This window comes from Molothrus aeneus, chromosome 2 (genome assembly GCF_037042795.1).
Source record: "Molothrus aeneus isolate 106 chromosome 2, BPBGC_Maene_1.0, whole genome shotgun sequence".
NCBI classification, from domain to species: domain Eukaryota; kingdom Metazoa; phylum Chordata; class Aves; order Passeriformes; family Icteridae; genus Molothrus; species Molothrus aeneus.
Window position 1 is genome coordinate 22,197,303 of NC_089647.1, and position 24,684 is coordinate 22,221,986.

Below are 24,684 nucleotides of genomic sequence, written 5' to 3' on the forward strand. Positions count from 1 at the left end.
CTAAAGAAATGTACAAGACCCAATACACATGCACAGGAAAGAGGTAGAAACAACACAAAAATCTACTCAGAAGAAGCTCAACATTCACTGAAATTATTTTTTATTCAATAGGTAATGGCTTTAGGTTGGCTATCTCTATCAAATAGAAGTTTCTTCCCATGCAATAAAAACTTGAAACCAATGTTTTCTATTTTTGCTGTGAAGGACCAGAAGATTCTATTTCCTCCTAAACTAAAAATGATCCACTACTCCATCTGCTGGGATCTTTAAACACTAGCCCATCTGGATAAAATAAAAATAGAATGTTTTACACTACCTTTCAGTATTCTGTAGGGCCTCACCGAAGGATATGTGTAGATGACAATGTTTGGCTTCTTCCCTTTTTCTCCTACTGCAAAGTACTCCTTACTAGGGTGTGCCTTGAAAAAGCAGAAGTCTTGTTGCATGCTGTAATAACACCTTTGTCTTTATCCTGATAGTTACTGAGTTATTGTATTCACCCACTCATTAGTCAAAACATACTGCCATAAATACTAGATTGCATTTTTCTGTGTGTTTATTCTGAACAACTGTCAACCTATTGCTCAATACCACAATGAAGCCACTATGCACACAAAATGGTATAACCCACATATATTGTGGAATCATCACAAATGGTGAAACAATCTACTTTGTGATGCATCCTTTTACGATTCCTACCTCACTCAACCCACTAGCTAATCTTTCCATAGCAGCATTTGTGTCAGCAGCCATCTACTTCGGCAGACAGCTGCAGAAGAGCTATCCTGAATGACACTACTCTGAAGGTGTAAAAGTGTACACTGATTCCCCAGAAAAGGCTGCTTATGATGAAGCAGGACTACCAGTCTGAAGCTGATAGTCTGAAAGCCTTGCTCATGTGCAATAAAACAGAGATAGCAGAGCTTTCACATGGTAAGGTACTTCAGAGACAGAAGTTGATACTTCAAGCTCTTGATAAGTTTATTAGAGTGAAACCAGATACTTTTTATTTGTGTGGGAGCTTGATTTTCTAAATTTTAATTGCAAGGAGGACTCTATATTAGTATCAGTTGTGATTAGGACCGATGAAGTGTTGAAAAAATAAAATAATTGCTACAAGCCAAAAGATTTAAATAAGAATGAAAAAATAATTCCATCTGGACTTGTCAGTCCTTTTAGGTAGCTGAGCCAGGGACTAAGGTGTGCAGATACTTGTTCTCTGCCAATTATATTGATGGGATGAGAAGCCCATGCTGCATGATCCACACATTCCTTTAATCAATACCATATCCTTTCTTATGTATATGAAAGTGCAACTGTAGAAGTCTCCCATATCTGGCAACCACAACCAAGTAAATATTTTCTCCCTAGAAAGTGACTAAAGTTCTTAAACAAGAAACAAAAGCCATACTGTGATAAACCCAATGCCACCGCCACAGCTGCTCCGGACATGTTTCTGATACTTAGTTCTCAGGTTCTGGAGGATCACCTGGTTGCCTGCTACATAACCTACAGTATTTCTATCCATTATCATCAGGTTTACAGGTCTGGTACAGTCATATCCAAAAGAATGTCTGGGAACCATCCAATAAGGAAAAGATTACACACTGGTTTTCTAGACAGTTTACTAAGTAGATAGAAATGCTTAAACTGAAACTGAAATGGGAATACTGAAACTAGTGACTAAGCCTGATGGCAGGAGATAATTTTCTTCAGTATACAGTGAAAGTAAAATATATCTTTACTCTATAACTGAAAGGAAGGCACAAGTAACACCTTTCTGAAGTTCATATCCCATCTTTTCATCTCCACTATGGGTACACCTCTTGTTTCTGATCATTTGGAGCTGCAAGGAATTCATATTTTATCTGTGTTCTCTTTTCAAATGAAATGTAAAAGATATGCATCAGATTACCAGGAACTGTTATACAGGCAAAGATCAAGCAAATTTTCAAGCTCACTTCTTAATTGTTTACAGGCAGATGTAAAAAAGGGAATAGCAGTCTTCAATAGCAACTGAACTGTGTCTACAGAGAAAACCACCAGCATATACAAAAGTCACATATCATATCCTACCCTACTTGACCACACCTACCCAAGAGCTTATTGTAGCTCTTAACTGATGGGCACCACTTCCTTCATTCTACGAGTTTAGATCTCCTGAGCACCAGAATACAAATCTACCTGGTTCCTTCCCCACTTCTCATTTATGAGGTATACAGGAGCTTTTCTGCTCTCCCCTCAGCTTCTTGGGGAACACCAGTGTGGCTACAGAGAAAGGGAGAGCTTTGCAGGGTGTATTCTTATGCCAGTCTTGTGCCTGGTCACATTAGCTTCTCCATGATCTAGTTCTACAGGAGTACTTATGATAGGAAACACTATGCCCTGTAAGAAATCTTTATGAGGTCAAGACAATACTCAAGATTAAATTCACCCAGAACCATAACTGGCCAGGATTTTTACCTGTGTCTCAACCAAAGGTATCCCACTAATGCCACATAGGCCACTCCAAATTTGACCAATACAATTTTGAGAAGGTATATTAAATATCATTACCTTTGAATTTGCCCAAGCTCAACAGAAAGGATACTTAAAAATAAGAAGGTCAGTGGGTATCTCAGTGTCATCAGTGACATATGGTCCTGAATATACATCTTCATACGTGTAGAAGAAGTTTTCATCTATTTTCTTTTTTACCTCCTCAGGCCTTTTTTGTGGTTTTGAGGATACTTGAATATTATCTTGTTTGTCCAAATTGTCTTCTGCACCTCAGAAGTGGGAACATAACAGAAATTTATATTCATCATATGTTTTGGGTTAGTGGCTGATATTTGCACCTGACCATAAAAAGGGAAGGAGTCACAACTCTTTGCCCCCTTTGATAAAGCAATCAATACTTCATAGCTCAAAACAAGGGTTCCATGTCTTAGCAACTACTTGTCCTGGAACGCTCTGGAACAAACGCTCCCTCAGTCTTTTAAAAACTTCACTGTAAATATTCAAAACTGAAGAATTTAAACAAAAAAAAAAAAAGTTGTTTGAAAAATACTGGTTTTAAAACTTTAAGACTTACTAAAGCAGTTCAGTTGAGGTTTGCTTGATACTTAGGTCTCCACTTTAGAAACCAAACAAATTTTAAAGTGTCTGTTTTCTGTAGCTATTGAATGCACATTGTTGCACAAAACAATTATTAAAACCACATATAACGGACCACCAGAAGACACCACTGTCCTCAAGAAAGCAAACTGCTAATGTGTGACCAGTGTAGCTCCTCACTGGATTGCAATGCACAATACTGTTAACTTGACTTCCAACTAGTCATAAGCACTTGCTAAAAGAAGTCTTCAGTTGGTTATCTCAGGTTAAATCTATTTTGTATGCATTTCATGCTATCCTGACTGTTTTCTCTCCTAGGTGGGCCATGAGAAACAAGCAAAGGGGGCAGAGACCAGCCAGGCAAAGAGCAAAGTTATGCCAACTGAAAGGGAACAGAAATACTCAATCACTGTAACTGAATACAGTCTGAGGTTGTTAGGCTGTTCCTAATAATAACTGTAAAAACAATGAAAACTAGAAAGTACAGGGGGTTTTAAATTTGTACCACCATCTCCTCAGTGAACACCCATTCTCAGCAATGCTCTCAATGTCCAATTCCACTTGCTCCCCTTCTTCTTCCTGTTCCTCTGCAGTTGGTGATTCACTTGAAACACTAGTTTTGTTTTCTTTTGCAAAGTATAATTGGTATCACTCTCTTAGGTATGAATCCCTTTGATTAATTTGCTCGTACATGCCATATTAAATAAATATTTAGTTCTGTAGTAGTAAAAGAACCTCCTCTGTCCAACAACAGACTTCCTGATGCTTAGCATTAAGTGTCAGGAGAAGTTTACTTCCAAAAACCAGTAATTTAAAACTTAGGAGAAAGAAAAAAAAAAAACAAATCCTATAACAGAAAAAAGGTGTAAGAGGAAGATCAAACAAATGCCAAAAGTAATGCAGCAATGCATCAAAAAATTCTTCCAAAGTGGATTTGTTATTCATGCTACCTGGACCTAGTGTGTTAGATGACATGCAGGACACCTGAAATAGACACTGGACAGGCATTTCAAGATGAAAAATATGTTAAAAAGAAAAATAATGGCCTCTGAGTGAGTCTGGTGGAGTTAAAAACCTGATTTCAGTATTAGCTACAGAGACAGGTCTAAGCAGTAAAAATTTTCAGGGAAGGGACTTTGAGAGCTGAGGCACAGCAGGAACAGCAGGCACATGGCTTGGTCCAGAACATCACTATGACCAGAGTGAAAATAAAATTTTGGCAACAAGAGTAGGAACTGGAGTTGAAGTAAGAAAGGGGTGGTGGAAGAATGGTGGAAGAAGCCAGAAGTTACTGTAGATTCAGTACTGAAATCAGGACATAACAGGGAAATGCTCACCACTGGGTTCTGCCTCTGCATCTTCTGCTGGTTCCTGTTCCATTGGAAAAGGTGGATGTTCTCTCTCCCTAGCAGTGGTAAAGACAAACCTTTAGTATTGTTGCTTTTATTTGCCATTTAGGCCATTCTCATTTCCTCTCAAATGCTTTGAGATTCCCAAAGATGCTATTTGTCTTCTGCCTGTACACAAATATGGATAACCCAAAGATATGTCCTACTTAGTAGAGCGAATTCATTGGCTCAGGTTTAGGACTCCAGGATGTGAATAAATTGCTGCAGCAAGACTTTCATCTAAATACTGTGTATTGGTGGGAACTGACATGATTTAAATGTGTTGAGGTTCTCTTTAATATACTGGGATGAGATCTGCTTTTGAGACAACAAGGCTATTCCTTCACCTTTGTGGTGGACTTCACAAAAATATCTGGAGATAGACATTCTGAGATCACCTAATATCTTGAACGGAAAAGCATGAGAGATGCATACTTAGGAAAAAAAAGCACTTTCTTCAAAACATTTTAAGATAATAGAAAACAAATCTAAAAGTTAGCACCATTTTTTTAAAAATTAAACAGTTTAATAACACCCCTCCCCCATATGATTTTTATATTTCAGATCATCTTTTTCAGGGTGCTACATTTTTCACTAGTTACTATTTTCCTCTGAAGTGGAAAAGGTCCACATTTGTCATGTAAAAACCACACACATTGACCATTTTTACAAAAAAATGGTCAAAATTTATTCTGCCTTTTGATTTCATATGTGTTCTCCACTTTCAAATGAAATGCCTCAAAATGCACATTGGAGCAACTTTGCATCAATATTACAGCATGAAAAAAACTATCCAAAATCAGAAAATTCAGAAGTTGTATATAAAGAAACATGAAAAATCAGAATAAGAAATATGGGCAGGATGCAAGCAAATCCCTCTTCATTTGTAATCATGACTTTGATACCACTAAGAAGTCCCTAAAAATGCATTTCCTGTTTCCAGCTCTTGGTCAGAATCCATTTGGAAAAAATATTTTGAGGAATTTCAGGCTTTTCCAATATTTCAGGAAAGGCAAAGTCTCTTAACAAAATGCCACCCACAAGAAGGACAAAGAGGACAAAGAAATATTTCAGATATGTCATTCTTGTTGTTCTACAGACAATCTTCATCCAAAAGTCCTGAATGTCTTCCATAATCTGACTTTCCTGCATAATTTCACATAAGAATTACGAATGAGCTTTTATCCTTTTGGTGTGGTGAGAAAAACTTGAAAATAGACAAGCAGAAAGTTTTACATTTAGAAAACAAATGAAAAGAAAACAATTGCAATGTATCTCAATATATTTAAATGAAATTCATGAGTTTTTAATGGGGTAACACAACTGATATCACTGAAGTTGAAGAAATAGTTATAGACTATTTGCATAAATAGATAGTGGAGTGTTCAGAGACCTGAATTCTAATTCCAAACCCAATAATGACATGTACTATTTGTATCAGCCATTTCACCTCTGGCTGTCTCAGTTATCTCCTGTGAAAAATTAGATAATAATACTTACACATCTTAGCAAAGTGTTTTGATATCCACAGAGAAAAGAGCTATAAACTTTCAAATTATTCTAACTAATTAGCAATCATTTCTCTTCTAAAAATTAAGACTATCATAGTTTTCATTATAAATTAATTCCTATCTGGAAAATGCTTTAGGCTGAAAGAGGATATGAACATTTCCGCTTTCATTGATATCTGGGTTCTAGTTAAAGAAAGATACTGCGATGTCCACTGTGCACATTTTTGTGATGGCATTCAAGCACCAAAGCAAATTCTGAATTTAAGAACTCAGAAGAGGCTCAAGGGGATAACATGTCTACTTTGGCTGCAGATTCTGGCTTTCATGAGTTTGCTGATCCTGAAAACTCTTGTGCAGGCTCACCATGACAAAGGCATACATTTCTCTGAATGTTGATTTTATTTTCCTGGGGGGAATTGGCAGGTTTTTTTTACAACAGCTTTCCTAAATCAGAAAGATTTAAGCCTTTTGATACGGAAAACTGAGATAATGACAAGTAGAACTGATGTGATAAGTCTAGTGAGGAAAAAAAAATCAGCAATCATAATTTTTCTGCCAATTCCAGACCAGGGTAGTACATTTTCCTCCTAGTCCTGGTAAATCAAGACACTGACTTGAAATACTGTACCAGATCCACATCAGTTTCATAATTTCCAAGAACTCAGGAACTTATTCCAAGTAAGGACTGAATTCAGGTTATCCTTGTTTCAGTGGAAGTGCTACAAGCTGGGAATTTCAGCAAAGTTCCATTTTCTTTCAAATTGCCCTTTTCTTAGCTATGTTCTCAAAAGCCACAGAATGGAGAAATGTGTTCATTCAGGCATATAACTTCAGTTATTTCAAAGCTAAAATGGTTTTTTGTCAATTTTGCTGCCACACAGAATCTTTATATATGGAAGCCTCTCAAAAATTCTCAGTAAATTTGGACATTAAGTGATGTCTCATCTCAGATAATTGTCTCCTTTATTCAAAATACAGCATAATTAAATCAAATGGGTTTTTATTTGCTAACACATAAACAAATTCAGTGAGATCACACCACTTTCTTTCTATTTTGTCATCCTACACTTTTCTTCTTTCCAGAAAAAAAGGTGTTTAAATGTGTAGACCTCATAAATGCAGTTCTTGCCATCATAAACCTTGTGACTGACACTTCAACTGCATAAAATACAAGAAAATAAATAATTATCAAAATGCAGCCTACAGTTTTACTTAGAAAACAAAACATATCTAACTGTTATTTTAAGGTGTCTCTCCCCATCATGAACTGTTTCAGTGTGTTTAAATGACATCCCCTATCAGCTTTTACATCCACAGAAGAGTGATCATCAGTTCTGAACACTAATTCAGTTTATGTAGAAATAGGGAACTATTACTGCAGAATAAAACTGCAATGCTATTAGTACCAGCAATAAGCAAGAGATTAAAAAATTATCTCTACATTGTGCTACTTCTGCAGGGTTTTATTTTTTTGGTTCCTTTCAAAAAGTGTTAATTTTTTTGAAGAAAAGCTTTACCTGCTGGTGGGCTTTGGACTAAAAAAAAAAAAAAAAAAAAAGATAAAAATGAAAAGACACTTGGTCTTTCTTTCAGCAGAGATTGTTATTTCTTTAGTTGTTTTCATTCCACATGAAGGAACTCAGTTTGTCCCAGGACTGCCAGTCCTGACTCCTCCTAGCACTGCACTGTGAGCCTTCCAGGCTGCACTCTCTGCTCTTCCTGACCTGGGGGTAGCACTGGTCTAAAACACAGCTGCAGCTTTTGGGTTTCATGAGGGGTGTCTGCCACAGGGAACACCATACTGATCATCTCTTCTAGGGTAAGACATCTTCTTCAAGTCTAGCTCTGCTTTGGACGTGTCAGGTTTCTTCCCATCTGCCAAGCCCTGTTTTTTTAACTCACTTTCAACCATGGTCTCCTCAGCACTCTTTTTTGAATATTTCATTTGTTTTTGAAAAACAGCAGACCATCAAACATCTCTCTCAGCACTCTTTTTTTGCATCCAGACCACATCAGAGTACATCAGCAATTTACTGGGCTGCTGATGAGTGCAAAATGGGCAAACAGGAGAGTCTTGTAAAACTTAATTTCATTTTAAAAAAAAGAACATTAAAGTCTTATAGTGTTTACATACAGAAAGAAAAATATCCAAGTGTAAATCAGGCATAGAAACTAGTGCTGTCTGTATATCATTATCCATCAGCACTAGAAAATTAGTAATAAAAGTCAGTTTAGGTAATCAACCCAAGATCCCATGGAAAAAAAAGTATTAGAGAATATGGCTGCTCTTACAAAATCTTGAAGACTTGAGAGCAAGGAGAATAACAAAAAGTATCAATTCTCACAAAGTTAAGTATATAAATTATTTACTAGTCAGAGACCAAGACAGCAAGGATAAAGCTACAAAGCCGGATTTAGACACATTAGCTTTATCATAGCCCCATTGTCTCCTTTCTTCCACATCAGAAAGAAAAAAGAGATGGACTGGAGCCCTGTGATTGTTCTCCTCACTATTACTATGTTGCACACATGCAAAGTATTTTCCTGTTTCATAGGAGAAATAAATCTAACTCTAATTTACAATCTTACACCTAAATCAGCCCTCTGTATGATCCACGTATCCTAGCTCTGACACATGCAAGCAAAAGTTCCAAGTCTATTAAAGCTGTCCTGTGAATGAAGGTTACCAGGTTTCTACTAAGCAGAAATAACAGCAGATGACATCACTAGTTACTGATTAACTTACAGTGTAAAAAAAAAAAATCATAAAAATTAATATGAGAAGATTACCACAAATGCAACAGGCAATAAAATTAACTGCCTCACAGACAGTGAAGAAAACCCAACGAGTCCTACATTTCAGATGAACTACGGGACGGTCTATCCCTGTTGTGGGATATTCACTCCTGTTTAGCGGGGATAGCAGAGGGCAGGCAAGGGACGCCTGGCGCTCCGCGGGGCGGGCAGGGGAGGGAGCCTCAGCGGGGCCCTGGGGAGGGTGCGGGCACAGAGGGGCCCCGGGGGGCGCCGCGGCTGCGGGGCCCTGAGGAGCGGGGCTACCGGGAACAACCCACGGCACCCGCGGGCCCGCCGGGGGCGGCTGTGCCCAGAGCGGCCGCGGCCTCCCCACAGCCCCGGTACCTGGGCCCGGAGCGGCCGCGGCCTCCCCACAGCCCCGGTACCTGGGCCCGGAGCGGCCGCGGCCTCCCCACAGCCCCGGTACCTGGGCCCGGAGCGGCCGCGGCCTCCCCACAGCCCCGGTACCTGGGCCCGGAGCGGCCGCGCTCCCGTCTCCAGGCAACGGCGGCGGCGGAGCAGCGCCCCGGGAGTGGAGCCAGCGGGCGGGTCGGCGGCGCTACCGGGCCAATAGGAGAGGCTGGTGGTTGTTTTACTTTGGGTTGTTCGGGCTTTTTCTTTAAAGTAACCTCTGCTTTGGCCACGGTTGCGGTCCTTTCAGAACTCAGCGGGAAAATTAAATTAGCGACAGATCTAGAGGAGACAGTCTTGAGCTGCGCCAGAGAAGGTTTAGGTTGGACATTAGGAAGAATTTCTTCACAAAAGGGATGATTAGATATTGGAATGGGCTGCCTAGAGAGGCGATGGGGTCACTGCCCCCAGAGGTGTTTAAGGAAAGACTGGACGAAGCACTCAGTGCCCTGATCTAGTTGACATTGCGGTGTTTGGTCACAGGCTGGACAGGAGGATCTCGGAGGTGTTTTCCAACTTTTCCAACAGAACCGATTCTGTGATTCCGTGAATTCGCAAGACGTTCTTCCCGCCCGCAGTCTTTAGCATGCGCTCCCGTGCGCCCTTCGCTTGGGGCGCGCTGCCCCGGGCGGCGCAGCTCGGCTAACTTCCCATACGCCTGTGTGTTCAGGAGATATATCTATATATATATATATATATAGAGATAGATAGATAGATAGATAGATAGATAGATAGATAGATAGATAGATAGATAGACAGACTTTAATTTTGATACAAAATGCATGTTTTGGAATATATCTATTATGTATATGTATATGTATATGTATATGTATATGTATATGTATATGTATATGTATATGTATATGTATATGTATATGTATATGTATATGTATATGTATATGTATATGTATATGTATATGTATATTAAAAGCAGTTCTTGAAACTGCCGGCTGGTATTTTTGTCTGGCGTTCCGGCGGAGGGTGCAGGTACAGAGGGAGGGGACTGCAGCCGGCGGCAGCGCCCGGCCCAGGGACAGGTGCCACGGAAGGGGAGGGACAGTGGGTGCGACGTCCCCGGGCGGAGGAGGAGGAGGAGGAGGAGGAGGAGAGCGCGCCATGGCCCCGCGCGGGCGCTGCCGGTGGGCGCTGCTGCTGGCCTGGCTGCCGGCCGGTGAGTGCGGCCCGGGGCTCACGGACCCCTCCGGAACTGCGGCCGCCCTGCCCCGGGACACCCCCGTGGCGCCGGGGCCGGGACTCGGGAGGCGCCCTCGGGTTTCGCCCGGGGTTAAGGTGGCGCGGGGTCGAGGGAGCGGCGGCGGCCCCGCGGTGAGGGGAAGGGGCGGCCCGGTCCGGCCTGACGCTCTCCCCCCGCGGTTCCCCTTTCCCGCCCGCGGGGCTCTCTCGAGCTCGGCGCGAAGCCGTGCGGAGACAAGTTTCGCTCCCCAAAGGTGCGGCTGACCTCTCTCCTAGGAGGAAGTGGCCTCCTGCTTCCTGGCAGCCTCCAGTATCGGTCGCGTGCGGCCAGCTCGGCTGGTACCTTGGCGCTGGGCTCGAACATGCGGGGATCCCCTTTGGCCTCTCGCAAACGCCCAGCCAAGCTTTTGCTACTGGCTCAGGAGCCTCAACCTCTTGGGGATTTCTGGGGTAGCTGCAGTGCTGGTGCACCTGCTGGGCACCTGCCGGAGCTCACCTCGCTGCCCACGGACAGCCTTCAGCCAGCAGTGTTCACTCTGCCAAGCTTTGCGGGTTGCCTGACAGCTTCTAACCTACCCTTGGAAATAAAGTGGTCATTTGGCTTCTTGGATGCCCGGGTCTTGGCTGATGGTACGGCTTTAAAGTTCAGTTTTTCACGGAGGACCACTGAAGGAGGCAAAAAAGTATGGAGGGTATGCTTGTTTATTGTCTTGCTTGACAGCTGTGTTCCTGGGAGATGCTCTAGCCAAAACTTGGCTACACTGGCTCCATAGCTTCGTGTCTTCATTGCAAAGCCATAGATGTAGCCAAAACTTACTAGATTGGTGGTGTCCATATTTATTCTTTCCAACTAGGATAAGAAAGATAGTGTCCTGCAGTGGAGTAATGCAGTCCACATTTAGGACCCAGCCTTAATTTCACAACTTTTTTGTTTTCTTGGAGGAGGTTAATGAGAAACATTGAACATGCAGCAACATCTGGAGAGGAACAGTAGATTTTCAGCCTCTTTAGAAAATAAGGAACTTACCCTTCAACTCTGGCTGTTTTGCAGAACAGAGGTAATGAGAAAGCATCCCTTCCATAAAGAGATGTGGGTTTTGTTAGTAAAAAGCACACAGTGGTTTTGAGTGTTTTATTCTTACCGGAGAGATGCTGTTGTAGAAAATCCATGGAAAGCGTTCTGTTCCCATGAGCCTTGAGAAGTCAGAATTCATATGGGTTTCATTTAATTGACACTCAAATCATGGTTTTGCCAATCTTGAGAGTTTGAATTGGTTTCTTGTGATTTTCTTCATTAACACCCCAGAGTCAGCTATTTCACAGTGAAAGCTGAAACAAGATGAGTGGAACTACAGTGCTTTTGAATAAGAGCAACTGTAACTACCTATCAGCAGTCTGGACCTTGCAGCGCTACAGCATTGTAAAAACTTGGTTTATCTAGAGGTTTGTACATCTGCTACTCTGTGTTTAAGTGCATGTGTGTGTATATCTTATTTTTCAGAAAAGCCTTGGATTCAGGGGTTTCCCTGGCTTTGCCGATGTTTGTGTGGTATTCTTAAGGCAAATGAGTTTTCTCTGCTTGTGCTTTCAGTTGGCTGACAGAGTCCCATTTCAAACCAGAAACTGAGCAAGTGCGGCATTGACAATACCCTACTGCAGAATGACTTGCTGAGGCAGCATGCACCTCTGCAGCATCTTTTCCACAGTGTGGAAACTGTGTGAGCTCATATTTGCCTGGAATGTAGAGTGGAGGTGGCAGCCTAAAAGGACACTGAAAGATGCTTGACAAAGAGTGATATTTGCAGTTGTGTTCCAGATGTTACTACATAGCAGTAGCAGTTTGTTCTCTTGCTCTCATCCTGAAAACATGGACTAGAGGGAAAATCTTTGAATATATGATAAAAATCAAGTGTTGGTTCATGGAGACCTGTACAGTTGGTACCTTCAAGCATCTCACTTTCCTTCCTGCCTTTTCTTGCTGTCGTGCTCCACAATTAAGAAGAAACTAGTACAGCACTGCAGTCCCTGCCTGGTTCTCTGGCATGTATTCCAAACAGGGCATCCCACACTTGCCCTGAACTGTTTGTATTCCCTTATCAAAGGCAACTGGTGATAACTTTGCTATTGTTAATGACAAGCACAACTTACTGTACTATCAAAGTTTAAATTAGATAGAGACGTTTCTGGAGTATAGCTGAACTACAGCATAGCTTATGAGAAACTTTGCAAATCCTCCTTGAGTATGTTCAGCTGCTGGGATGGAAAGTGCTGTGGAGGTTGTTGGAATGAATATGTAAGAAATACATAATGATAGCTTTATTTAAAAGGAAAAAAGGGAGTAATTGATGTGTACTGTTCTGAAGTGGTGATAAACAATTAACTGCAGTCCTACAGTCTGAAAGTTGTATTGTCTTAATCCTGGTCACCATTAGATAACATTTGATGAGTGTCTGAGCAAGACCTTGATAAAATTCATTTGGTGTCTATACAAACATAAGGCTCTGCAGAACTTTTCTGATTAGGATTAAAAGCCAAGGAAGTCCCATCCCATGTGCTTCTGGGACAGTTTTCCTTATGTAGAAGGAGAACACAGAGTGATGTGCTGCACAATGGCTACTCGTGCTTTGGAGAAAATAATTCAGTCCGTAAAGAGGGCCAATGAAGCTTTCTTCTGTCAGGGGAAGATGGGGCTCCTGTTCTAACCAGGGTTTGTAACCCTGGATGACTTCACCAGAGGCACTGGGAGGTTGGTAGGTGCAGGTCCTGGATGGGACCAAAGGAGATGTACTTGGGTCATTGCTCTGGTGCAGATACTGTGATGGGAGGCCTGAGGAGTCTGTGAGCTGACAGCCTCCTGTGTTCTTGTTTGCAGGTTGCCTCTCGCTCCTGGTGACAGTGCAGGATGTCGAGCGTTACACCACCTTATTTGCCACTGTCATCCTCAAGTGTGACTACACCACCTCGGCACAACTGCAAGATGTGGTGGTGACCTGGCGCTTCAAATCCTTCTGCAAGGACCCCATCTTTGACTACTACTCAGCCTGTAAGTGTTAGGCTCATCTGCCGAGGAATCCCCCTTCAAGTGGGAAGAAAGGGGAAGGTAGACTCACTGGGGTAGTACAGGTTTTTCACAGTGACCCCTTCCTATGCAAAAACCAGGTTGTGACATTTCCCTGCATTCCAAGGAAATGCAGGTCTTGTCTGTGATTTCCTTTGAAATGTCAAGGCCTTATAAGATCACAGAAATCCCAACCAAAGCAGCTCTTTTGTCCTCCTTGTCATCAAGTCAGAGTACAGGACAGTTCATCTGTGGTTGACTCAAGTCGATCTTGGAAGCCCAGCCTTAGGCTTCAGCATGTACGAATGCAAGGGCCTGCAACAGGTGGGCTTTAGGATTCCATGGGGGTCCTGTGGTTGGAGCTGGATACCTGTGACCAGATGCTACTGATTTTAGGAAATAGAAGAAACACATGCATTTTGAAGGGCATGAAGACTTCTAAGTAATAGCATTTAATAGTGGTGGGAGCACTTCATGTGCAGATGTTCTGGTGCAGGCAGCTTAATTCAGGGGGGTTTAATATGGTACACAAACTGCATCCCAGGATAACTACTTGGTCCAAAATGGTGATGATCCCTCTATGTTTATTTGTGGAAGAGGCTAACAGCAGGCTTGTTAGTTAAAGGAGCAAGAAGAAGCTGAGAAGTAAGAAGAAGCTGATAAAGAGCTCTCTCTAAAGCTGTAACTAAAGAGACTGAGAGAAGAAAGATAAGAGAACTTCGCAGCTAGACGAAGTATTTTTAGAAAGTTAGTTGAAGTCACTATAACTTTTCACTAATAGTATTATGTTGACTTATTGTAGCTAATAGTTAAAGTAGAAGAAGCATAAACAATTAGAAAGTGTATAAAAGTCAGCCATGTTCAATAATAAAGAATTGCCAACTGAGACTGCTTGTAGTCTCTGCTTTGTGTCGTGACCGCCTCGACAGCGACATTTATTGTTGGTGTGGCCTCAGTTGGAGTATTGTATGCGATTCTGGGTCCCAGGATTTAAGGATATTAAGGTACTTAATGCATCCAGAGGAGGGGAACAAAGCTGATAAAATATCTGGAAGACACATCTTGTGAGGAGCAGCTAAGAACTTTGGGCTTGTCTAGTTCAGGAAAAAGGAGACTGAGGGGTGACCTCATTGCTCTCTACAGCTCCTTGAGAAGAGGAAGTGAACAGGGAGGTGCTGCTCTCCTCTCCCTAGTATCCAGTGACAGGATGTGTGGGAATGGCTCAATACTACATCAGTACTATACTACTTTACATTTTAGTCAATCCTAAAGTGATCAGACAGATGGACTAGATAACCTTTGTACATCCCTGCCAACTGAACTATTCTGCTCTGTTCTATTGTTTGTAAACCCTGCAGAATGTTTAGCTAGCCAGCCATAGCATAACCGTACACTTAGGACTGAGCTCACAGTGGGTACTGTGCCCAAACTCTCCTTTATGCAGTCTGGATGGGTTGGGTAGGCATGTTACCAAGTGCTCTACAGCCTAGTTCCCAAGCAGGTGGGTCCCTGGCTCAGCTGATCCCAGAAGAATGTGAGTGCTTTAGGCCCAGGCTCAAGCTAATAGTCCCCAAAAGGGACTTCATACTCCATTTTAGGTATAGCAGTGAAAGAGCCTTTGACAAGCTTTACCCTCATCTCTCTCTTCACTATGAACTCTTTACAGAAAATGCTGACCGAATCAGCCGTTTCCCCAAATCTCAGATCCTAAATTCTTGGAAATTCAATGTTGGTTTATGATGTGAGTCTGTCAGAAGAGTATTGTATAGAAATTGCCTCTAGTCCTCCATTAATTCTCTTGTGCATCTTTACATTTAATCCTTAGCTGGAATCAGGTGATGGATTGTTTTCTGTCTTCATGAGCTCCACAACATGTGATGGGATACAGGAGGGAAAGGGAGACAATCCATAGAGCAGTTCATGTATGTCTGGAGATCTTGCTTGATAGATAAACACCCTTTTGTTTTAGTTCTAGTACTCCTGGGTGTTTTATGACTTTTTCTTTTCAGCTTCATACTGGGAGCTGCCTTCCAGGCTACCACCATTAGCTTCTTTCTACAGTTGTTCTTTCAGTTGTGAGTACAGGAGGCATCTCCTCTGCAGCTCCTGCATTCTCAAAATCTCTGCCGTTCCTGTGGCTCTACCTCTGTTTGTTTTTGAGTACTCCAAAGCAGCTTTCTGGTTTGAAGCCATGGTTTGTTTTGCTAAACTAAAACAATTGCACACAATGTACTCAAGAATTTCTCTACTGCTCACAAGAGGATATAAATTGCTCTTTTGAAATAACTTTTGCCATCTCTGATGATGTGTGTTTGTAGCATACCAGGCTGGTTTAGCCCTTGGCCAGGACCCCTCAAACGACTGCAATGACAGCCAGCGGAAGGTGCGCATTGTCATCCAGAAATATGGGCAGAAGGACCCTGTGCTGGGCATCGACTACCAGCAGCGAAAGATCACCATTCAGAACCGTGAGTGACCTCCCAGGCAGGCAGTGAACTCAGGAATTATCCAATATCTGGGTCTGCTAAGTGAAGAGAAGCATATACATGGCTAATGTAATCTGTAGCTTATATACTGCACATGGTAATGGAATAAGAGCAGGGAAGGGCCCTGTCCCCAGCTGGCCTGAGGGTGTTTGGAGGCACTACAGCCTAAGGCTGAGCTGAGGATGCCAGAGCATTTTGCTGAAGAGCACAACAGCTGAGGAGCTCAGAGGCTAGAACACAGTTCATTCTTCCAAGTACTGCATAATTGTCCAGGTGTGTTATATGCTCCCTGCTGTCCATGGAGCACTAGGTATTGCTCCACCAGAAGAGCCATTGGGATTGCTGACCTAAGAGGGACAGTGATCTGTGTTCCAAGACCAGTTGGCTTCCAGCAACACAGAAAACATGGACTGGCAGTGAATGCTGTTTGTAGGTGTTCTCAGTGGACTGAAATGAGATAGTTTGAAGGTGATGGCTATGCTTGGGAAGAGGGGAGATGCAGTACCCTCTGTCTCTGGCATGCAGAGGGCTCTTTTTAGGTGGAGCCTGAAAGTAGTGTCTGTCAGTCACAAAGAGCCCACTGACCTCTTGATCCCTCTCCCACAGGAGCAGACCTTGTCATCAGTGAGGTCATGTGGTGGGACCATGGCATGTACTACTGCAGTGTGGAAGCACAAGGAGATACCTCAGGTGATGCGGACAAAGAAGTTAAGCTGATTGTTCTCCGTAAGTGCCTGTGCTTTGTTACCAAGATATCTCCTCCTGTTCTCCTCCACCCTAAGACATCTCCAGCAGTGGAGAGGTGCTCAGTAAGCTACCATGGCCAGATGCATCAGGATCAATCCTTTTTCTCTCTCTTTTTTCCCACAGACTGGCTCACAGTACTCCTCATCATTCTCGGTGGTCTCCTCCTCCTTCTGCTGATCGGTATATGCTGGTGCCAATGCTGCCCCCAGTATTGCTGCTGCCACATCCAGTGTGGCTGCTGTCCAACACGGTGCTGCTGTAATCAGAAAGGTGAGGTTCAAGCAAATATCCATCCATTTATAGCTTCTGTCAAGATAAAAGCTTGGCTGGGAGCTTGCTGAGCTCCACTTCCTTTCTTTTGTTTAGCATCCATATAAACTGAGACATTTCTTTGGCCAATGTGACCTCCAAGACCAGCTAATCTGAAATTCAAGGAGGGGATCTCAGATAGATGGAATCTATCTTGCTCCTCTGTATCCAAATATCAGAAGTTTCTCCCTGCTCACACCTTGTTACCAGCTTCTCTCACCGTCCAGAGCACAATCAGTTCCCTTGCCTGAGTAGTTCAGGACTTTCTTTCCTGTCTTGTGGTTCATATGCCTGTGCATGTGAGAAAGGCAAGAAAATACCTTGGTACTAGTCTCCAATCTAGTCTTTCTTTCAAGTATGTTGCTCTGAGAAGAATTACATTAAAATTGGAATTTTTTTTATCTGTATGTGTTCTTCAGAGCTGTTCCTTCTACTAGAAAAAGGTTTGGTTTGGTTTTCTTTGGAGAAGGAAGTGAGAAGAAGGTGGAGAAAGATGGCTTCTCTTGCTGGTCAGCCTTGCAAGTGCATTCTGAAGTTTTGAGGGTCAAAAGAAATTTTGTTGTCTTTGCTTTTATCAGTAATAAAGTTTCTGCAGCCAGACTCTGTTCTTTTAGTAAGGCTACAGATTTAATTTTGGCTGTTAATTTCATATAATCTCTGCATTCCTGTAACTGAAACTTGGTGCAACTAGTAGACTAGTCTCCCTGAAGCTTATACAGTCTGACAGTAACAAAATGCAACAAATGTTTATTTATCATTGAAATCCCCAGGTTCTTTCCCAGATGCTACAAGGAGAGGATTTATGAACAAGGATCTCTGATTCATATTTACCTTTACCCTCAAAACAGCTATTTTAGCTTGGGTGTTAGTAAACTGTGAGAGTTTTAGATTTAAGCTTAATTTGCTTAGCCTTTACAAAGAGTGAGCAGAATATCCCCTCTGTTGCTAAAACTGAAACTAAACATTGGAGGCCTTACAAGTTGTCATGTAAAATGTGTAGTGTTGAGATGGCTGTGGAAATCTGGCAGAAAAATCAATTTCTGTGAAGGGGAAGAGAGGTGATGGAGATGAGAGACTCACACCTCCAGACTTCCTAGTTCTCAGCAAAAAAGAGATTCAGAGTTTGCATGAGCTCTTTTCTGTTTTTCTGTGCTGCAGATTATAGCTCACTCCAGACTGCTGCTGTTATTTCCTCCTGTTAAAGAGGAGGAATTCTTGCAGGATTTTCTAAACCTCTCCGTGTTCATGAGAGAAGGGACAGAGAAGTCCAGCCTCCTTGACTGGATGCTGGATTCTGTGTCTGTGATTTCCATCCAAGCTGCCTGCCCTCTGAATCCACTTGGCAAAGGATCCATGTGCCTGCTCCTCTCTGCTAATACTGCTAAACTGCTTCTCTTTACTTCTTCCTGCCTCTTACTTACTTTTTTGCACTCCAAGAAATGAACTGGAGGCCTTAAAAAACCACAAGAAGATAGATTCAGGGGACATCTTAAAAACAGTGCTGAGGAATAACATTCCACACAGCTGAAGAGAAGGCAGAAATCCTCACCTCTGTAGGATCACAGGGTGAGCATGGGTGCTTCCTTCCCCATCGCTGGCCACTAGAGGACAGCGTGGATCTGCTGAACAGTCACAGGTGCCAGTGAGACAGGCACAGGATAATCCTGGGTGCTGTGAATCACACCATTAACGAGCGTGGGTTTGAAATGAGCAATAAAAGGAGTGCGTTGTTTGAGTAATTCAGGATTGATGTACAGAAGTATTAGAAATGCCCAGGAGCAAGCCAATTACATTCCCTGAAGAAAACTCTGAGAAAAGCCCATCAGAGTAAATACACTTACGACCTCCTTCTGTTCCTATTTGTTCCTTTTCTGCTGTGGACTTCTTCCAGTAATGAATCAAGGGAAAATAGGATATACTTGCACCTGGGTATCACTAAGTTGCAAAATATTTTATTTTTATGCTTGGCCCAGCCGCTGTTAAACTCTGTCAAAGGTGGAGAACGGATTTTTCCAACAGAGTAAATGGAGGGAGCAACACAACTTTCTGGCAAAGCAGGGTAGCAGTTTTGGAATTAGGGTGAATCTGACCTTCCTCAGAAAAATACGTTCACTTCAAAAAGATCTGTGACTTCTGTTTTGAAGATGGGAAATCAGAGTATATATTGGATTCAAATTGTAAGGCAAAGTATCTGGGGAAGGAAGAAGGGCTGATGGTAGTGAAGGAAGACCAGGGCTAATTCTGGATTTCTTCAGCTGTAGGGACAAATCAGGAAATGACAGGTTGAGGATGACTGGTCCTAGTGACAGCCTTCCTACCTTAAGAGGGAGAATGCTAAGCAGGTGTGCCCACAGGTGCTGGGTCTCTTACTCCTCAGGCAAAGACCAAGGTCAAAACCCAGAACACACACTTAGCAGGCTCTAGGGCATTAGAAGAATAGGAGAGGGAGAGATAAGGCCTTCCCCTTCTGTTTATCCCACTTCTTTGTATTCTTTCTCTCATCCTCTAAATTCGAAATGTAAACTGGAAGGATATCCCTTGGGGAAAAAAAAGAAAATAATCAAGTTTGACATAAAGTTCTTGGAAACTCCTACCTCAGACCACACAACTTTGAGGATACCAGATTGTTAGGATTAAAATTCCTGAACCTTCCAGCTTTGTAGTTCCCTCTGGTTGAAGCCAGACTGGGGAGAGTGAGGGAGTTTGCAGTGGAGAATTAAGTGGAGCTGGAAAAACTGTGGAGAAAAGGAAGGATGTGTTGAGGGGCATGGTCAGTCCTTTTGCTGCAAGTGGTGCTCTGGATAAATCCAGTTAAACAGCTGAAGGAGGACATGTTTAATAACTGGAGTGCTACCTAAAGTGGAGGGCTCAGTCCCAAAGATTGTGCAGTCTAAATGCTGCCTACTGTAGTGAACCCAGGGGACAGAATTAATTGGAGCTTAGCTGTAGCCTGGTTTCTTAAAGAAGTAAGTCTTATGCAGTCAACCTGTCTGTCTATCCCTAGTCTCTTTCCCTCCAATAGCTTTTAATTTCATCAGCCAGCTTCAGCCAGATTGATCAGAGGGGTAAAAGTCTCAAAGGCAATTATGTTCCTATCTGTTTCTTGACCTGTAATGTTTTGTTCATGCCTGACCAGACAAGAGGCTGCAGTAAAAAGTTCGTCACTTCTGAAACTCCAGGAATACCATAAAAGAGAAATTTTTTTAAGGTACTGTTGCTGAAAAGCTACAGCCAGTAATAACAGACAAACCAGGCTTTGTAAGATCAGGGACTTGCAGAATTTACTTGCTTGTAAACTTAAGTTTTGATTAATTGTGGTCAAAGAAATAAGTTTCTGTAAGATGTTTTTAGGTATTCCCCCAAGAGAAGCAGCAATGAGCTATGCTCTGAAGGCAAGTGAGCAGTTTGTTAGCTACTTGTCTATGTTGAGGAGGTGAGATAGAAATGATGAAAAAAAGGAAGTGAAATTGGAATCTGACCCCACAAATAGATGTCTGGAGTTAGCAGTGGTGGAAACTCTGTGAAAGAGAGAAATTTCCACTGTTTGCTCTTTTGGCACCCTGGACATTGCTGTTGAGAGCAGGAAATTTAGTTTGTTCACCACTTTGACCATACTGTCTTAGAGGCTTTAATTTTAGCAGTCATTCTGAGGTAAATTATGGAGTGACAAGAAGAGTGGTCAAAAGACTAGAAAGGGAAAAGCTGGACAGTGCACCTCTGAGTGCCCTCTTTGTGAAACACAGAGAAAATGATGAAGTGTAGAGTGGAAAATATGATCTGGACAGAACCCACATAATGGTGGCAAGGAAAGGTCTCATTTAGTGGGGAATCAAAGCCAAAAGGGGAAAGGACCAGTGATGAGCTGAAAGAATTTCGAGAGAAAGAAAACTGTTGCATGTCTTGATGTATGAAACATTGTTTCCCACCTTTCTGCAGCTCTACTCTGTAATGACAAGGCAAGTAGAAGTTTTAACTTATTATGTGCTGCATACTTAATCATAGTGTTATTTGTTTCCCAGTTGCTAGAACTGGAATCAGAATGTTGGGCAGTAAAGCTTTTCTTCTATTTTAGGTACTTTTTTGAAGATGTACAACTTTGTATTGGAATTCCCGGTGCTCTGTTTTATCTTCATCATGGGGCGGAGAGAGATTTTAATTTTGTGAACTTCCTGTATCCAAAGGCTACAGCCTTTAAAGCAAAGTGGTATGTGATCTGCAAGCTGTGCCCTGTGGAGAGGTGCTGTAAGCTTTCTTTTTCTTTTACAGTGCTGGAACGGCACCAGTTCATGAAGCGGGCTCAGGCACTTGCACCTTGGTTATCACATAACATGTTCTATGGAGCTGGTGACAGGAACTCAAAACTTTCCTCTTACCAGCTGAACCCCCTGCTGCAACAAGGTGAGACCATGGGCATCATTTCAGAGGGAAATCAGGGTGAGAAACAGGTAACTTCTTTGGGAAGTTCAGCATTGAGGCTTTAGCCTCTCTACAAGAAAAGAGAGAAAGATGTACCTAGCACGACTGCATGTCCTAGAATGACAGCTCTGCCACATCTGCAGTGCACCATAAACTTGTCTGGGTACATAAAACCAGCCTGTTATCTTAAGTGTCTTGCTGGGCTCAGTGCTGGTTGAAGCAGTTTAACACTAACTAAGGTGTATCTGTGCTACACCCCAGTGACTGCAGAGTAAATATACCCAGCTTATCTTGCTTTGTGGGGCAGAGGAGGATACTGTCTCTTTGTTCTGCTGTGCTGGTCACGGTCAACTCCTTACAGCCAAAACTGACAGGACAAGTGAGGTGCAATTTGTTTGAGTTCTTATCAAATGTCTAGTCTTCAAATGATTAAGGGCAAACTGCCTTCTGTGCAACAGATCTAGCCTGCATGCAACAAAAAATTAAGGACTCTTTAATGAACCAGGAAGAATTTTCTTTTCCATTTGTTGCTTATATCTGTACGTATGTGTATGTATGTGTGCATACATATAAAAATTTTCTTATTTTTACAGTATTTCTCCCAGTTCAATGAAATGCAAAAGGAAACACTATGGTCTTTCTCTGATTATTTGTAAATAAAATATGGTATCAGTGCTGTAGGAAAAAAACGTTCCTCTAAACACACAGACTGTATTTCCAGGTATGCTGGACTTCTTACCTCTGTACTGCCTAAAACATGTTAGGTCATGCTGCAGTTTATTAGTTACTACTCTTTGCACCATACCTCATGTGGTCTGGATGTGCTGGTTGTGGTGCCTGAAACTTGTGCAGTTCTTGCAGTGAGGTGGAGCAGGAGAAGAGAAGCAACTCAGCCAGGATCATGAGTGCAGAAGGGCCTTCTCTTCAGTGTTTCCTGTTGACTTGCTGTGTTCTCTTGTCTTTTTGTCCTTAGATGTATCTCTGCAGAACAGTCTTCCACTGGTGCAGCCACAAGCCCAGCTTTCCCTTAACAATGGTGTTTTGGACTATCTGGAGTCTGAAATCCAAAACCTGAACGTGTCCCAGCTGCGGCCGCCCTCCCACCAGCGGCAGGCTGTGCAGCCCAGCTTGCTGTCCTCGCTGGGCTCCGACATCGTGCCACCTCCTCTTGCCGACCACATCTCCTCCATCCATGGGAGCAGCAACTCCTCACGGCCACAAAGAGCTGCCCGCACCCCCAGGCCTTGGGACTCTGCTGCAGAGGACAGAAGGGAAAACCGGAGGTGGCCCTTGTCTTCCAGTGGGGATTCTCATTCCAGCTACAGTCAGGAGCCCTGGGACAGGCAGCGAGAGGATCATCCTCAGAGGCAGAGAACAGGTGGCTACAATGGCAGGCCCCAGCACTCCAGACGGGATGTGTCACCCCCATGCCAAGCTGAGAGGGGCAAGGGCAGCAGCAGTTTCTATCCAGAGGAGACCAAGGAGCGCTCCAGCCACCATCGTGGTGGGAGGCAGGAGCCCGGGGCAAGGCGGGAGTACGAGCACCATGCTGGGAGGAGCAATTACTCTGGCCAGAGGCGGCACAGCTACTCCCCCCCCTCTTCTCGCAGGGGCTCGTGGAGCTCCTTAGAAGAGCAAGTCCGTGTGCCAGTGTCAAACCGCCGGCGGAGGAACCGCAGGTCGCGGGAGTGGCCAGAAGAGAAACCCCCCAGTTACCGCTCGTTAGAAATCATCCCAGCTCAGGACAAGAAGCACAGAGGCAGCGCAGGGACCCGCTCGGTGAGTCAGCTGCCTTTGTGCTTTCCCATCTAAGGGAAAAGGTGGAATTTAGGGAGTGAGAGGGAATGTTTTCTACTTTCTGTAGCCTGTTGTCTTTCAAACAGAGGCCAAGGAGCAAGGAGTGCTCTGCACAGCATGGTTATGAAGAGGCTGCTGAGTTCCCAGGCTGCTGAGGCTGCCTTTTGACAGGCACTGCCTGCATGTAGTGTGTTCAGGGGCAAAGTAAAAAGTCAAATCCCTGGAAGTGTTCCATGCCAAGCTGGGGCCCTGAGCAACCTGGCCTAGTGGAAGGAATCCCTGCCCAGGGTGGGGGAATAGGAACTAGGTGATCTTTAAGGTCCCTTCCAACCCAAGCCATGCTACAATTCTGTGATTCTGAAATAAATTAAGTCCTCTACAGGGTGACATGTTATATTCCTGTCCCCATCCAGAGGCTTTTGGGATCCTGTGTATATATTGGTGTTAAAATAGCTGTTCTGGTACTGACTGGGGAGAAAGCACTTCCAGACTAGGCAGCAGCATCCATCCCTCTGTAACCATCTCTGGTGCTGGTTTACTTCTGATTTCTTTTAAAATGTGCATGATATTTTTAATATGGCACATATGGGAAAACATCCATACAGCTACATGAAATAAGCTTTAAGGTCATAGGTGGCATGTATGAAAAATGTGTCATTCTATAGGCGAGGTGGAGAGGATGACTCCTTTGTTTGGACTCCTGAGAATTGAACATATGTTTTGTGGGCAGTGAACAGTTACTGTTCACAGCTCTTCTTGTCAGTTTGCACTGGGATTATACTTCAGGTAGCAACTTAAGTGTGAAAAGCTTCATATCCAATTGCTAATCTCCAAATTAGACAGTGTATTCCTCCTGAAAAAATGAAGATTCTTTTAAATCAAAAAATGTTAAGTGTCACTTATCACACATATGCAGAATTTTACCAAGTGGGAGTATTTTGAGGGGCTGTATGTTGCACATTACCATTTTCCTTTCTGTGTTGTGGAGGGAAGTGCAATTCTAGTTCCAGCTGGAAGGTGTATATGTATAAATGGTTTTTGTTATGGTGCTCAGAGCAGGTAGGAAGATGTAGGATTTTCTTTCATCATTCCTTGTTCCTGAATCTTTTATTTTCTCTTGCAGGACAGAGGAAGTTCCCACAGTGGAAGAAGCATAGTCATTTAATGTCAGTACTGGCACTGGACTCCTCCTAGTTTTTCTACTATTTAGGTCGGCATGGCTGCTTTTGATTGAGCAAATAAACAGCAATAAAAGGTTGGGCCAACAAACCCAATGGCTGGGTTCGTTGAAAACATTCTAGTAGAAACAGCAGATTTTTAAAGTAAACAGTGTATTCCAGTCTTTAAAGAGAGATACCAGTTCTCCTGATTAAGTGCAGTGGCACTGCCATGAGCCCAATCTGTAGAATGCTGGTGCAGGTTCCAATGTTCATGGAGTTGTAAAGTCACAAGACAGTAGAATAATTTAGATTGGA

The 24,684-nt window shown here is 43.0% G+C and overlaps 2 protein-coding genes across 2 annotated transcripts in view; one reads left to right on the forward strand and one right to left on the reverse strand.

The window, feature by feature from the left end:
- The window catches only part of CFAP44 (cilia and flagella associated protein 44), a 43,374-nt gene extending 34,039 nt beyond the window's left edge, over nt 1-9,335 (reverse strand). Inside the window, 5 exon segments of the mRNA XM_066569102.1 lie at nt 317-419; nt 1,412-1,574; nt 2,591-2,762; nt 4,434-4,501; nt 9,260-9,335. Coding sequence (XP_066425199.1) covers nt 317-419; nt 1,412-1,574; nt 2,591-2,762; nt 4,434-4,476 — 481 coding nt within the window. The 5' untranslated portion in view covers nt 4,477-4,501; nt 9,260-9,335.
- Nucleotides 9,336-10,318: 983 nt separating this feature from the next.
- ILDR1 (immunoglobulin like domain containing receptor 1) lies at nt 10,319-24,444 on the forward strand. The gene is made up of 8 exons (XM_066569114.1): nt 10,319-10,373; nt 13,269-13,439; nt 15,773-15,922; nt 16,547-16,666; nt 16,811-16,957; nt 21,263-21,394; nt 22,386-23,191; nt 24,333-24,444. The coding sequence occupies exons 1-8, from the start codon at nt 10,319-10,321 to the stop codon at nt 24,372-24,374; spliced, it is 1,623 nt and encodes a 540-aa protein (XP_066425211.1). The 3' UTR covers nt 24,375-24,444.
- Nucleotides 24,445-24,684: the final 240 nt, after the last annotated feature.

Coding starts and splice junctions, on each gene's coding strand:
- ILDR1 (XM_066569114.1), top strand. CDS start 10,319: ATGGCCCCGCGCGGGCGCTGCCGGTGGGCGCTGCTGCTGGCCTGGCTG. Junction 10,374..13,268: donor GCTGGCCTGGCTGCCGGCCG/GTGAGTGCGGCC, acceptor TCTTGTTTGCAG/GTTGCCTCTCGCTCCTGGTG. Junction 23,192..24,332: donor GCAGCGCAGGGACCCGCTCG/GTGAGTCAGCTG, acceptor TTTCTCTTGCAG/GACAGAGGAAGTTCCCACAG.